Genomic DNA, 15,208 nt, shown 5'->3' with positions numbered 1-15,208 from the left:
GCGAACCTTCAGTCGGCATAAGGCTGCTACCAGACTGCGTCCCCTGCCTTTCCCACGCTGTGTTTGCTCAAGGTGAGACCATCTCTCCACCTGCTGCCAGAAAGCAAACAGGAGCCTGCCCTACTTCAGCGTGCAGGGGAGGAGCACCTCCAGCCTCCAGGGGATGAGGCTTCTGGGAATGGGCCAATGATATAGGGTGGAGGGAACAGGGAGAGACAAAGAATTGCATGGGTGGCCGTCCCTGACCCACTTTGAACTCCAGTCCCTTCTTGAACTGTAAAAGAAGGGTTTGAGACTGGGAAGGACACTAGGATTGGAGCCCAACGGCTTGTCCACAACATAAGCTCAGTGTGGAACTGGGATACTACATTTTTGTGTAGCCAGCCTTTTTATTTTTCTTCTGCGCTAGGGATTAGGGCCCAGGCCTCATCCATGGCAGACAAGCACTCAGGAGTGGCTGGCCTGTAGCAGTCAATGAATGGTGTGGACACTGCCTTGGCACCCAGCATTCAGAGGTGAAGTACAGGATGGGAGTGGCTCTGCCATGAAGTCAAATGCCCCCTGTGGCTTGGGCCCTAGCCCTGGCAGCATCCTGGGCTCCTTTCATTTTCCTTCCCTCTCAGTGTGCCAGCAGACGCTGTTGGCTTTACCCTCAGCATGCATTTACACGAACTTTATATTCTGGAGGACAAATAGACCTGGGAGTGGGAGAGTAAACGAAACCACACTAGTAAAGTGCTCATAATTGTTAAAACCATAAGCTTAGTTTATTAATCATAATTTTTTGTGCATATTTGACTTTTTTCCATGATAAAAAAATGTTATTGCTAAGTCTTGGATCTAACAAATCCAAGCTAACTTTAGGGAATTTATCTTCCTTCATATGTATTTGAATAAACTCTTTACAAAGAGCATTGTTTTTTTCCCAGGAACAATTGTGAAAACAAGGGACACATTAAAGCCGCATAATAGAAAAATCATAAACTGTGGAACACTTCTCAAAGGAAAGCATTTGTCTGGGCTATGAACTAACAAGAAAATAGGATATGCTGCTCAATAGAAACCCAAGACATTTGAACGTATACACCGCATGATTAAAACCATGCACATTCTTATCTCCAAAAAACTGAATTATAAAAATCACTGCACATACTCAGAATTTGGCCATTTTCTACATCACCACTTTAACCACTTGTCCATGACTACCAGGTCGAATCCGGCCGTTTTCTATCTCCTTCAGCACCTTTGCCTTTTGGGGGAATTCCCATGCAGCTTGGTGTACCGCCCCCACCCCACCCCAGCCCCACGCTAGTCTCTCTCACCCCTCGGACTTCACGCAGCCAGTGGGGTCTAAATCACATCAGGATCCTCTATGGCCAGAACTCTGTGAAGAAAGGTTCCTATTCTCTCTCAAGGAAAAGTCTAGACATTCGCTTGGCCCTCCAGGCTATGGTAGTGTCACCCTGTTGTTCTAACTACTGCTCTGTTCCCTCAACCTCGCCACACTGGCTCCTTGCTACTCTTTCCACACACCCCCACCCAAGGTAGGGTCTTGCTCTAGCCCAGGTTGACCTGGAATCACTATGTAGTCTCAGTAGCCTCAAGCTCACAGCAATCCTCCTGCCTCTGCCTCCCAAGTGCTGGGACTAAAGTCACGTGCCACCATGCCCAACTACTCCTTGCTCTACACACACACACACACACACACCGGCCTCAGGGCCTTGGCACGCATCATGTTATTTCTTTTGCTGGCAATGTGCCGTCTCTAGTTATCTGAGTGAATAGTCTCCCCTCCTTAAGGTAGCTCTTACTGCAAATGGCTCCCCCTGCAGCCCCATACCATTTTTCTTCTTAGCACTAACAGCTCTGGAGCTACATTGGTCTACTATGCAAATTGAGAGCAGGATTCTCTGCTGCATCCCTCCTACCTAGCACACAGTAGGTGACCATCAGCTCCAGGCTAACTATTTCTTGCGTGAGCTCCTCTTCCCAAGCCTGGCAGTGGCAAGCCCACAGCAGGTGCAGTGGGAGCCCAGGCGGATGCACCCTGGGGGGCAATGGCAGCAGAGGGCACTGGCCAACAGGACTGCCTTCAGAGGTGAGGGCCTGGCTCCCCAGCTTTGGGAAAACGAGGAGGATTCTCTGAGCACTCATTCTCCTTGTGAATAAACAGAAAGGTAATGCTATTAGTGGGGTGGGAACTAAGCAGAAGAATGTCCACAAAACATTCAGCACAGTGCCTGGCCTGGGCTAGATGCACGGCAAGAAGCAATCACAGTCATCATCAAGGGCCACACAGGTGTGCCTCTTCCAAGTTTACAATGTGCTCTAATATATGTACATTAGCTGATTTGGGCCTTTTAACGACCTGCAGTTTATCACCGCTTTACAGAGGAGGAAGCTGGGCCAAAGAGTAAAGTGCATGTGCACAGGCATGGCTGAGTCTGATGATGGCCCCAGTGTCCCCTCTGGCAGCATGGTGCCCACCAGGATGGTATGGATGGCCACTACAGCGGCAGCCTCTACAGCGTGTGCCCCACGTAAGGCTGGGAGTGGCAAGTGAACTCCGAGATGAGCTCCATGGAGGTGGCTAGCACACAGGCCACCTGTCTGTGGCCCTTCCTCTGGGTGAGGCTGAGAGCAAGTTGGGACAGATAAGCCATCTCTATGTTCACCAGGATTAAAACGCTGGACTGTTTTCCCTGAAGGGGAAGCCACCAAAGCCCTTTCTGCAGTTCCTTCTGCTCAGAGCTGACCAGAGGTCTATGCAGCAAATGCCAGCTTTGGTGTGGACAGCGTGTGACCTGGGTTCAGTCTATCCCTGACAACAGAATACTTCCTTCCAAGGTCCTCAAGGCAGAAGCCCCTTGCAGGGAGCTCTGGGCTAGCTACAGACTACAGAAGGGATGCTGAGGGAGGTACGTGGCAGGGTAAAGATCCCCGAGTTTCAGATACAGGGCTGAGACTCACGTGGTCGAAACTCACTGGCTCTCGGGAGACAGCGAGCACTAGAGAACTGCAGCGTGAGGGGCAAAGTCCTAGGACCGCAGTGCCCCTGCCCTGCACTGCGCTGGCAGAACAGGCAAAGGCTGCTTCTGAGCCCCCATTTCAGAGGGCTCCTGTCAGAGCCTTGGCAACATTCCTTGGGGAATAGCAGGTGTAGAGGCTAAAGCCACAGGGCACGGGCTGGGAGAAGAGCCTTGGAGAAAGTAGCCTTGAGGGCATCCTGCCCCGGTACTAGCCCTGACCCCTCCTGATGCATGCTGAGGCCTGACGGGGCTAAGAGAGAGCCAACACGTGATCATCTTCCTTGATGGTGCAGGCTTCGTACTGGGAACACGCTGTGTGAGAGGCACGACAGCTCCCTGCAGAGTCCCGCACAGCGCACTCCTACAGCCTCCCATGTGCAGCGTCCACGACACAGCCTTCATTTCCCAAACCCTAGAAATGGCTTAGCAGATGGGAGGGGGTGACAATGGCTAAGGCCAGGCAGTAGGGGTCTGAGGACCACACTGGGGGAGCCCTGCAAAAGTGGTCAATAGGCTTACACCAGCCCTGGCTTCATCCATACTTAGTTAAGGTCACTTTAGCTATCTATTGTAATGAACTTGACTGAGTTTTAAAACTGAGCGAGTCCTCAGGTAGTTAAAGTTTTGTATCAAAGCTATAAAAATCTGCTAGGCCTTTTGGCACAAGTGTGTACATCCCAGCGCCTGGGAGGTGGACGGAGGGAAGATTAGGAATTCCAAGGCCAGCCTGGACTATACAGCAAATTTGAAACTACATGAGACCATGTCATAACCTTACTCCGATGCCACCAAAAAACAAAGAAAGAAAGAAACCATCTATAAAAACATTGCTCTCTATAAAAATCACTCTGAAAAGAGTTCAGCACTGCAAGCTGCTCAGAGGAGAACAGGCCAGAGTATAGAGTGGGCTGTTCTGTGAAGTGAATATTCCCAGGGAGTACACAGCCAGAAGACGTTGGGCTGGAGTGCTTGGAAGGCCCGTGTCCTTGGGTGGAACATCGCCCTCTTCCAGGAGTCTCTGGTACTACCTTCCATCTCTGGAGGGAGAGAAGAGACAGAGACCACCGTCCTGGGAGCACCTCTGCCTGCCGAGTCTGGCTGTGGGCCTCCAGCCAGGATCAGAACTCATCCCGCAGCTGAGGTGGCCTGTCCATGCCAAAGAAGGAAGATGGCCTCCCCTGCAGGTCCCGCTCCCGCTTTACAAAGGCAGTGAAGGAAGAGACACAGTTGCCAATAAAGTGGTCTGCTTGGCCAAGGATGTAGAGGTCAATCTGGGCCACCTCAGGCTTCAGGCTCACCACCTTCACCTACAGGAGGAAGAGCAGACATCAGTAGGTGACCACAGGCCATATTCTCAACTTTCTTCCCTCTAACCTGAACCTGAGGTTTCAGACAAAAGGAAGAGTGGTGAGGAGGAAGATGGGGGAACAGTGTTTGAGAGAAATGTGCAGGTGCAATCCTGAGCCCTGCCCTCTCAGGCCTCAGCTACAAAACAACCAGTCCCACCAGTATTGTGATTGTGACTAACGTCACGGCTGCTAGCTGAGGATGGAGCTGAGGTCAAGCTTGACCCAGACAGAGCCTGCCTCCACCAAACAACTGTTCAGTGAACCCTGCCCGCCCGCCTGCAGTCTCTTCAGGGCCGGGCTACGAGCCTTGAGGACAGGACACATCGCACGCACTTGAGCCCTGAGCCCAAGTCATTCAGAAGGAGGGTGGCAGGGAAAGGGGGCTGAGGAATGGTGGGGAGGGTGAGAGCTCCTGCTCAGGAGCAGGAAGTAGCAAGTAGCAAGAGGCTCAAGGCTGTAAAGCTCATGAAAACCCCCTGGGACTCCCCAAAGGCTTCAGCTTTGTACAAAGGTGAGGGCTGAGCAGAGCTGCCTGGAAACGCTTTGATGGTCCCCGGAGACTTCTATCACCTTGCTGTTTGGATTGTGGCTAAAACATGTCAGTTTAATCATAGCCAAAATCCCCCAGCAATTCCACCCACGTCCTGAAAGTTACCCGCTCTGTCATGCCTTCTATAATTAGCTTCGGGACCTCTTGGGTAAATTCTGAGCCTTCCTGGGATTCTGGTTTCCTCAGCTGAAGCATGGAGGGTCGGTGAGCGGACCATGAGGTCACTCAGCTGACGTCCCACCTGGGAAACGCACAGACCCAGCGCCACCTCACTGGCTGGGGCTTCCTATCCGTGGGAAGCCAATGGCTCTGCATCTGCTTCTTTTCCCCTTTGAATTTAAATATTCATATAAAGACTGCAATAAATACATCTTATCTATTTGTTTTTCAAGGTAGGGTCTCAGTCTAGCAGAGGCTGATCTGGAACTCACTCTGTAGTCTCAGGCTGGCCTCGAACTCACAGTAATCCTCCTACCTCTGCCTTCCAAGTGCTGGGATTAAAGGCGTGTACCACCACATCTGGCTTTCTTATCTATTTCTAAATATCACAGCTGTTGGTCAGTAACTTGAAAACTCTTTCAAGTAAGTGTTCGATGGCCTCTTAATAACTTTTGTGACTTTGATATCATTTCAATCAAACTTGAGAACACAAGGACATATAAAAAAAATTATCTGGCCTGGAGGGATGGCTTAGCGGTTAAGGTGTCTGCCTGCAAAGCCAAAGGACCCAGGTTCAATTCCCCAGGATCCTTGTTAGCCAGATGCACAAGGGGGCGCACGCATCTGGAGTTCGTTTGCAGTGGCTGGAGGCCCTGGTGCATTTATTTTCTCTCTCTCTTCCCCTTTCTCTGTCAAATAAATAAATAAGTAAAAATAAAATATTAAAAAAAAAATCTCCAAAATCATCCTCTGAAGGTCTGCCCACCACTTTCAGTTTCACTCTTCAGTGTTCTTGCACGCTTACTAGCAATTCAGCCATCAGACTGGTGCACACTACTTGTGGCCTACTCTGCACTACTACAGCACACATTCTTCTGTCTGTGTAGTATCTTCCTTCAACTTCTTTTTCTTTTTATTTATTGCAGATAGGTAGATAGATAGATAGATAGAATGAATGGGCTCACCAGGACCTGCAACCACTGCAAACAAACTTCAGGCGCATGCAACATTTTGTGCATCTGACTTGTGTGGGTATTGGGGAATCAAACCTGGGTCCTTAGGCTTCATGGGAAAGTGCCTTAACACTAAGCCATCTCTCCAGCCAGGCCCCCCACCTTTTTATTTTTTGGCTTTTCGAGGTAGGGTCTTGCTGTAGTACAGGCTGACCTGGAATTCACTATGTAGTGTCAGGCTGGCCTCAAATTCACAACACTCCTTCTACCTCTGCCTACTGAGTGCTGGAATTAAAGGTATGTGCCACCATGCCCAGCTACCCTTTTTAAAAATTTTAATTAATTTATTTATTTGAGATGGGGGAGAAAGACAGAGAGAGGAAGAAGCAGAAAGAGAGAGAATGGGCATGCCAGGGCCTCCAGCCACTGCAAATGACCTCCAGACACATGTACCACTTTGTGCATCTGGCTAATGTGGGTGCTAGGGAATCAGCCTGGGTCCTTAGACTTCACAGGCAAGCGCTTAACTACTAAGCCATCTCTCCAACCCAACTTCTTTTTCTTGAATCCAAGAATTTATTGTAATGGGGGATGGGGAGAAGGAAAGAAATGAAGGGAGGGAGAGGGAGAGAGAAAGAGGAGCTTGAGGGAAGGGGAAATGAATGCACCTGGAGCAAGATAACTGAAAGAGCTTCCTTCAATTTTATTTTTATTAGTGTGTGTGCGAGGAGAATGAGAGAGACACAGTAGAGGCACACCAGGACCTCTAGACACTGCAAATGAACTCCAGATACATGCACTACTTTTTGCATCTGGCTTTACATTAGCATTGGTGAACTGAACCCAGGCCAGCAGGCTTTGCCACCAAGTGGCTTTAACCACTGAGCTATCTCTCCAGCCTATCCCTAAACTTTAAATAAATAAATAATTTATTTGAGAGGGACAGAGAGAGGAGGAAAGGGTATGTCAGGCTGGGCATGGTGCTTGGAAGGCACAGGTGGCAAGAAAACTGTGAGTTCAAGGCCACCCTGAGACTACATAGTGAATTCCAGGTCAGCCTGGGCTACAGTGAGACGCTACCTCAAAAAAACAAACAAACAAACAACAACAAAAAAAAAAAAACAGAAAAGAAAATAGAAAGAGAAAGAGAGAGAGAGAGCATGGGCGAGCATGTCAGGGCCTCTGGCCACTGCAAATAAACTCCAGAAACACGCGCCACCTTGTGCAAATGGCTTAGGGTACTGGGGAATCAAACCTCGGTCTTTGGGTTTCACAGGCAAGTGCCTTAACTGCTAAGCCATCTCTCCAGCCCTGGTCCTTAAACTTTTAATTCATGGACTAGAGAAATGGCTTAGTGTTGAAGGCACTTGCCTGTGAAACCCAAAGACCGAGGTTTTATTCCCTTGTACCAACGTACAACCAGATGCACAAGGTGGTACATGCATCTAGAGTTCGTTTGCAGTGGCTAGAGGCCCTAGTGTGTCCATTCTCTCTCTCTCAAATAAATAAATTAATAGGCCTGAAAAGATGGCTCAGTAGTTAAGGTGCTTGCCTGCGAAGCCCAAGGACCTAGGTTTGCTTCCCCAGTACCCAGGTAAGCCAGATGCGCAAGGTGGCGCATGTGTCTGGAGTTCATTTGCAGTGGCCGGAGGCCCCGTGCACTTGTGCAACATTCTCTCTATCTGCCTCTCTCAAATAAGAAAATAAATAAATAAAATTTAACATAAATAAATATTTAAAAAACCCCTTAAATTCACTAAGTATGATCACTAAATATGAAAGATCTTCCCCTACACTGTTTTTACTTTTTTTTTTTTTTTTGAGGTAGGGTCTTACTCCAGCCCAGGCTGACCTCGGAGTCTCTGCCTCTCAAGGCATGCTCCACCACGCCTGGCCTGTTTCTACTATTAATGATAGCTAATGTATTGAGTACTTCCTTTATAGTAGAAGTGTTCCAATTTCTTTATATATATACACATATGTGTGTGTGTGTGTGTGTGTGTCTCTAATGCATCAGGAGATATGTACCATGTAAATATATGATACAAATATGTATGTATACATATGCAAATACCCTGGAAGATAGGTACTATTCAGTTTCACCTTGTAGATGAGGAAACAGAAGTTATACCATGAGTAGAATCCAAGTTCTAGGCTTCAGAGTATATGCCCAAGTCAGGCACGGTAGCACAGACTAACCTCAGCACTTGGAATGTGGCGGCAGGAGGACCAGGAGAACAAGGACAGCCCCAACTACATAGTGAGTTTGAGGTCAACCTTGTCTAAAAAACAAAAACAAAACAAAACAAAACAAAAAAACAGGGGCTGGAAAGATGGCTTAGCGGTTAAGATGTTTGCCTGTGAAGCCTAAGGACCCAGGTTTGATTCCCCAGAACCCATGTAAGCCAGATGTACATGGTGGCTCATGTGTCTGGAGTCCAGTTGCAGTGGCTAGAGGCCCCAACACACCCATTCTTCCTCTCATAATAAATAAATAAAAATAGAAGTATTGGGCTGGAAAGATGGCTTGGCGGTTAAGGCATATACCTGTGAAGCCTAAGGACCCAGGTGGTGGCACATGCTCATTTTTTCTCTCTCTCTTTCTCTCTCACACACACTTTCTCTGTCTCTAATAAATAAATAAAAATAAATCTTTAAAAAAATAACAGTTATTTTTAAAAAGCATATTAAAAACAAAGCCACGTGTGGTGGCACACGCCTTTTAACCCCAGCATTTGGGAGGCAGAGGTAGGAGGAACACCATGAGTTCAAGGCCACCCTGTGACTACACACTGAATTCCAGGTCAGCTTGAGCTAGAGTGAGACCCTACCTCAGAAAATTAAAAAAAAAGTATATTAAAAACAAAAACAGGGCTGGACCCTTGATGGTAAGACCCTGTTGCTGAAGACTCCACATTCTTGGAACTGAGCTGATAACTCCTCCATGTAGACCAGCTGATAGAAACCTGCAAGAAGCCATTCTGCATGCAATTCGATGGGAGAAAGAGAAATCACCAGTGAAGATACTCCACAGTGGACACTGCAAGCCTCATATTTGACCAGCCAGGCCAAATGAGCCAACAGGTGCAATAGTGGCACGTCTGTCATGGTGGAAACCAAGTGCCCTCTAATTGGACTGGTGGCCTGCTCCATGGGAGGGAATACATCCCTGATACTGAAAATTTAAAACAGGGTTATCATGAGCCCTAGGGGTGTTCTGTCTGCTGCTATCTTGCTAAATATATATACTATGCTTATCAAACTGCCCAGTAAGCACTGCTCTTAATGTTCATACCCATATATTAATGCTACTCTCACTTTTGGTAGAGAAGCTTCTCTTTTCAGATGGTAGCGACCTTGGGATGACTCAGAAGGCATCATGGTGCTGGAGTGACAGTGAGCTCAGTACTGCAATATCTCTATCACTCCTTCCAATGCTCAGGGTCCATTGCGGAAGAGGTAGTGGAAAGAATATAAGAGCCAAAGGAAGGGTATGACTCCTTACTACATGTTCCCCCCAGCTACAAAATAGCCTGGATATCCATGACCTCACAGTGCCTGACACTACCTACACAAGACCATCATAATAGGAGGAAAAGATCATGACCTCAAAATAAAAGAGAGACTGATTGAGATGGGGAGAATGGAGTTTCGAAGGGGAAATAGGGGAAGGGAGGGTATTACCATAGATATTATTTTATAATTATGGAAGTTGTTAATAAAAAAAAATTGGAAGGAAAGAAAAAATAAAAAAACAGGGCTGGAGAGATGGCTTAGCAGTTAAGGTGCTTGCCTGCAAAGCCAAAGGACCCAGGTTCAACTCCCTAGGACTCATGTAAGCCAGATACACAAAGGAGCGCATGCGTCTGGAGTTCATTTGCAGTGACTGGAGGCCCTGGCATGCCCATTCTCTCTCTCTATACCTACCTAGTTCTGTATCTCTCTCTCTCTCAAATAAATAGATAATTTTTTTTTTTTAAAAAAAGGTTTGCTGGTATGATGGTACACACTGGTAATCCCAGTACTAGGGAGACTGAGGTAGGAAGAGCTCTGTAAGTTTGAGACCAGCCTGAGCCTAATAGTGAATTCCAGGTCAGCCTGGGGTAGAGTGAGACCCTACCTTGCCAAACAAAACAAAAATAACAACAACAAACAAGGGCTGGGGAGATGGCTCAGCAGTTAAAGGCATTTGCTTGCAAAGTCTCCTGGTCCAGTTCTATTCCCCAGAATCTACAAAAAGCCAAACACACAAACTGGCGCATGTATCTGCAAAAGTGTGTTTACAGTGCAAGAGGCCCTGGCACATTTATACTTTCTCCTTTTTTTCTTAAATAAGTAAATAAATAAATATTTAAAAGATAAAAAACACAGTTGGGCGTGGTGATGCATGCCTTTAATCCCAGCACTCAGGAGGCAGAGATAGGAGGATCACTGTGAGTTTGAGACCACTCTGAGACTCCATAGTGAATCCCAGGTCAGCCTGGGCTAGAGTGAGACCCTACCTCGAAAAACCAACACACACACACACACACACACACACACACAAAACAAAGCATGCATATGCTCTCAATCTCCCGGCTATTCTGGATCCCTTTCCAGGACTCATTATATGCTTATTCAACTAAGAACTGTGTAGTAAATCAGTGCCCCCCGAGGTCAAAGCACCAGGAGGGCTGGTGGGGAAGAGCATGCAGTAGATGGTGGGAGCCGTGGGACCAGTGTACCCCTTCTCACTCCCTCCTCCTTGCATTCCCTCTGGACAGGGCGCACCTTCTCTTTGAACAGCTGCTGGATCTCTGGCACATAGCTCTCGGAATCTGTGGCAATGTAGATGGACTGGGCGTTCAGCGCCCTCACCCAGAGCTGCACAGCCCGCTGGATTTCCTTCAGGTCAGGGAGGCACATGGTCATGGTGAGGGGGGTCGCTGTGCTGCGGCTGTAACCCACACACTGAGGGGAGGCCATGAAGTGTGAGCCTGCAGTCCCGTCCTTCAGCATGGTGCAGGCATTCTTCTACAGGGAAAGGTGGGGTGCAGAGTTAGAACAGCAACTGTCCTGGGCCCCAGCAGCAGGAATGGGTAAAGGGAAAAATACAGGAGGAGCCCAAGTAAATTTTTGGTGGCAGAGGTGCTGGAGATAGACTCAGGGCCCCATGCACGCTGAACACATGCTGCACCACTGGCCTCTGTCCCTAGCCTTCTGCTATACTCCTTTTTTTTAAAAAAAATTTTTTTTCAAGGTAGGGTCTTTCTCTAGCCCAGGCTGACCTGGAATTCACTATGGAGTCTCAGGGTGGCCTCAAACTCATGGCAATCCTCCTACCTCTGCCTCCCGAGTGCTGGGATTAAAAGCATGTGCCACCACGCCAGGCTTTTTAATTAAAAAAAAAAAAAAATTAAGGGAAAAGCTAGGACTGATGGTATAAGCCTTGTAGTCCTAGCACTTAGGAGCTAGAGGCAGGAGTATTAGAAGTTGAAAGTCATCCTTAGCTATATAGTGAGTTTAAGGCCAAGCTGGGCTATAATAGGGTACTATGTGTATATGTGTGTGTGTGTGTGTGTGAGAGAGAGAGAGAGAGAGAGAGAGAGAGAGAGAGAAAGAGAGAGGAGGCAGAGAGAGAGAGAGACAGGGCACAGTAATATTTTCCTGGTCTTACTGCATTATCTGCGACGTCCAGTAGAACTGTGCACAGTGGCGGTGATAAGAAACAGGCTTATCTGATTTCTGGCTTCAGTGAGAACACTCCCGATAGCTCCCCAAAGCAGCATGTTTGCTGTGGGTTCCAGAGAGATAGGGTTTATCAGGCTAAGGTGGGTCCAATTCTATTTCTGGCTGGTTATGACTTTTTCTCATGAATGTGTGTTGACTTTTACCAAATGCTTTCTTATCATCAACTGAGATGACTACATGATTTTTCTTCTTTGGGTGCTAATACAGTGAATTCCATCAAATTCTAGGGAGAGTCTGCTTATTTGAGTTGCCTGATCCTCACTGGATTTTACTTTAGTAATATTTTTCTTACATCTGTGTATCTGCTTAATCTTCATGGTTTGTTTTTCAGCAAGAAGACTATAATTTTTTGAGTTAACTTTACCAGCGCATGCTAGCTTTATTTTTTTAAACATCATGTATGTATGATATGTGTGTGTGTTATTCCTTGAATGTTTGGTTGAAATTACTCATGAAATATTCTGAGCCTGGGTCCATTTCCTTATAGGAGGGAGACAGGGAGAGTGTAGGAGGTAACTGAAATTAGCTCATCAGCCTGTCATGGTGGCACACGTCTTTAATACCAGCAATTGGGAGGCAGAGGTAGGAGGATTGCCGTGAGTTCAAGGCCACCCTGAGACTACATAATGAATTCCACATTAGCCTGGGCTAGGGCATGACCCTACCTCAAAAAACCACCAACAACAAAATTAGCTCATCAATAACCTATTAATGATGTGTGTGTGTGTGTGTGTGTGTGTGTGATGTGCTGTGCTGGGGAGAACTGTGGTCTTGCCCGTATTAAGCAAGCTTTCTACCACGAGCTAATTCCAGTCCTATTAATAAATTATAACCTAATCTCTGTGTCTATATATTTTTTTTTTTAGTTTTCTATGATGAGCATCTCTAATGTTATCTATATACCTTATGTAAATGAAGGAGACAGTCTACGTTGTTTTTTTTTTTTTTTTTTTTTTTTTTTTGGTTTTTCAAGGTAGGGTCTCACTCTAGTCCAGGAGGCTGACCTGGAATTCACTATGTAGTCTCAGGGTAGCCTTGAACTCACAGTGCTCCTCCTACCTCTGGCTCCCAAGTGCTGGGATTAAAGACATGCACCACCATGCCTGACATATGTTGCTTGTTTTCACACAGATGATAATCTGATGAGGTTTCTGCACATTTAAGCAGCCTCCAAATTCTCAAAGGATGACATCTTCATTTTTCAGGAGTCCTACCCAGTCTGCATCATTAATTTTAAGTCTACTAGCTAACAACTGAGTTTAGACAGAGAACGCCTATGCTGTTAGGCTCTCTTCATCTCTCTGCCTGGCTTGATGCCTGAGTTTATCTATCTGCAAAACAAGGATACAGCTGGGCGTGGTGGCACATGCCTTTAATCCTAGCACTCGGGAGGCAGAGGTAGGAGGATGGCTGTGAGTTCAAGGAGAGCCTGGGACTACAGAGTCCCAAGTTAGCCTAGCTAGAGTATAACCCTACCTTGAAAAAATGTCAACAATAACAAACAAAACAAAAAAAAAAATAAACTCTACCTCTTCCTACCCCCTAAAAAAAAAAAAATCCAGGGAAATAATCAGCAGCTATTAGAATGACAGCTTGTCAGCCAGGCGTGGTGGTGCATGCCTTTAATCCCAGCACTTGGGAGGCAGAGGTAGGTGGATTGCTGTGGCTTCGAGGCCACCCTGAGACTACATAGTGAATTCCAGGTCAACCTAGGCTAGAGTGAGACCCTACCTCCAAAAAAAAAAAGAATGACAGCTTGCCAACAAGTATTCTAGCTACCATTTCTAACATGTGCTGTGGCAGCAGTCTTGGCACAGGATCCCAGAGTAAGCTCTCTCTACCCTGGCTGGGACTTGGGGACAATCACTCCAGGCCTGGGCCCTGCTAAGGCACATACATGTACAAGCCAGCCAAGATAAGAAGGGGACATTACCCAGTCAGAGCCAATGCGCAGATGAATGCCCACATAGGGCCGGATGAGGTGGGCACTGATCTGGGCCTCTCCTGCCCGCACCATCTCGTCTGACCACACCATGTACTTGTGGAGTGACCTGTGCTCTTCCAGGACGGGGAACTGGGCTGGGGCCCCTGGCAGTGCGAGTACTGGGTGTTCCTTTGGAGAAAATCTAGGTACAAGATGGGAGAAGTCAGGCAGAGAAAGCACAGAAAGACCAGCTGCCACCCTCACGGGCAAAAAGATGGCATTGCACCATGCCCCAGAGACCCTGTGAAGAGGCCCCTGCAGCATGCAAGAAGCACGGAGGTTATGCAATCCCAACGGCTGATAAGAAAACCTGCTGGTGGCAACAGGCACAATATGCAATACTGTCCCTCTGCGCGGAATTTACAACCCTCTTTGCTTGTTTAACAATTAAAAATTTACAGTAGAGCATTCCAACCTTTTATATGTCATGCTGGCTTTTCAACCTGTGGTGTGGTAACTCACTCCAGGGCGGGGTGTCTGGACCAAGCCTTTGCCCTTTTACCCACACGGCGGGACTGAGCCGCGCAGCTGCTTACAGAGGCAGTGCCGGGGCTCTCACTGGGCTGCGCACACTGAATTAGGCATTCATTCAACACTGAGCAAATGCTTTTCTTTCCTATATGCCAGGATTCAGGAAGAATGAGGTCGAATGGGCCCCATTCTCATGGGATGCACCAACGTTCTGCAGATGCCCTCAGCACGCCTAGTCAGGACTTTCTGCATCTGTCCAGTATGCCCTTGGCAACTGTGCCATATCTGCCTCTACAGCTGGACACAGGCTCTGGAGCTTATGGCTCCAGTGGGCCTAGATCAGTGTGTGGTACATGTGAGATCTAGGTTTCCAGATTCTGGCACTGTAAAGTACCTCGCTGTCCCATGAACTCACAAACAATGCGCTTTCTGACTCCAGACTTCTGAACACTTCTGCTTTTCACCTGGAGTACCTGCTCCTACCAACTGAAATCTTTTTCTAGACATCACAAAACAGGCATAGCTACCCTGGAAAACAGTTTGCAGTTAGTTTCTTATAAAATTAAACCTGTAGTTACTATGTGATCCAGTCATGTCACTTGTGAGCATTTATCCCAGGGAAATGAAACTTATTTTCACACACAATCTTGTACACTAATATTCATGGTAGCTTTTACTCATACCAGCCCCCAAATGGAAACAACCCAGAAGTCACCCAATGAGTAAATGATACAACAAACGGGTACAGTCATAGCATGGACTAGTACTGCAACAGAAAGGAATGGGGGAGGAGGGCAGGGAGATGGCTCAGGGGATAAAAGTGCTTGCCAGGCAAACATGAGGACTGAAGCTCAGATTCTCAGGACCCACATAAAAGCTGGGTGGACACGGTGGCCCACTGTAATCCCAGCACTTAGAAGGAAGCAGGGGATCCCCGGGGCAAGATGGGTAGCTAGACTAATGAAATCAGGAGCTGTGAGTTC

The 15,208-nt window shown here is 47.3% G+C and overlaps 1 protein-coding gene across 1 annotated transcript in view; it reads right to left on the bottom strand.

Annotated features, from left to right (window-relative positions):
* Positions 1 to 1,939: 1,939 nt before the first annotated feature.
* Pofut1 (protein O-fucosyltransferase 1) overlaps positions 1,940 to 15,208 on the bottom strand; it is a 38,198-nt gene continuing 24,929 nt past the window's right edge. Inside the window, exons 5-7 of the mRNA XM_004668077.2 lie at positions 13,704 to 13,896; positions 10,811 to 11,053; positions 1,940 to 4,336 (exon numbers count right to left, since the gene is read on the bottom strand). Coding sequence (XP_004668134.2) covers positions 4,148 to 4,336; positions 10,811 to 11,053; positions 13,704 to 13,896 — 625 coding nt within the window. The 3' untranslated portion in view covers positions 1,940 to 4,147. The remainder of the gene's footprint in view (positions 4,337 to 10,810; positions 11,054 to 13,703; positions 13,897 to 15,208) is intronic.

The sequence above is a fragment of the Jaculus jaculus genome, chromosome 8 (genome assembly GCF_020740685.1).
Source record: "Jaculus jaculus isolate mJacJac1 chromosome 8, mJacJac1.mat.Y.cur, whole genome shotgun sequence".
NCBI lineage: Eukaryota > Metazoa > Chordata > Mammalia > Rodentia > Dipodidae > Jaculus > Jaculus jaculus.
Note: the sequence above shows the minus strand (reverse complement) of the source record. Positions and strands in the feature narration are given on the sequence as shown.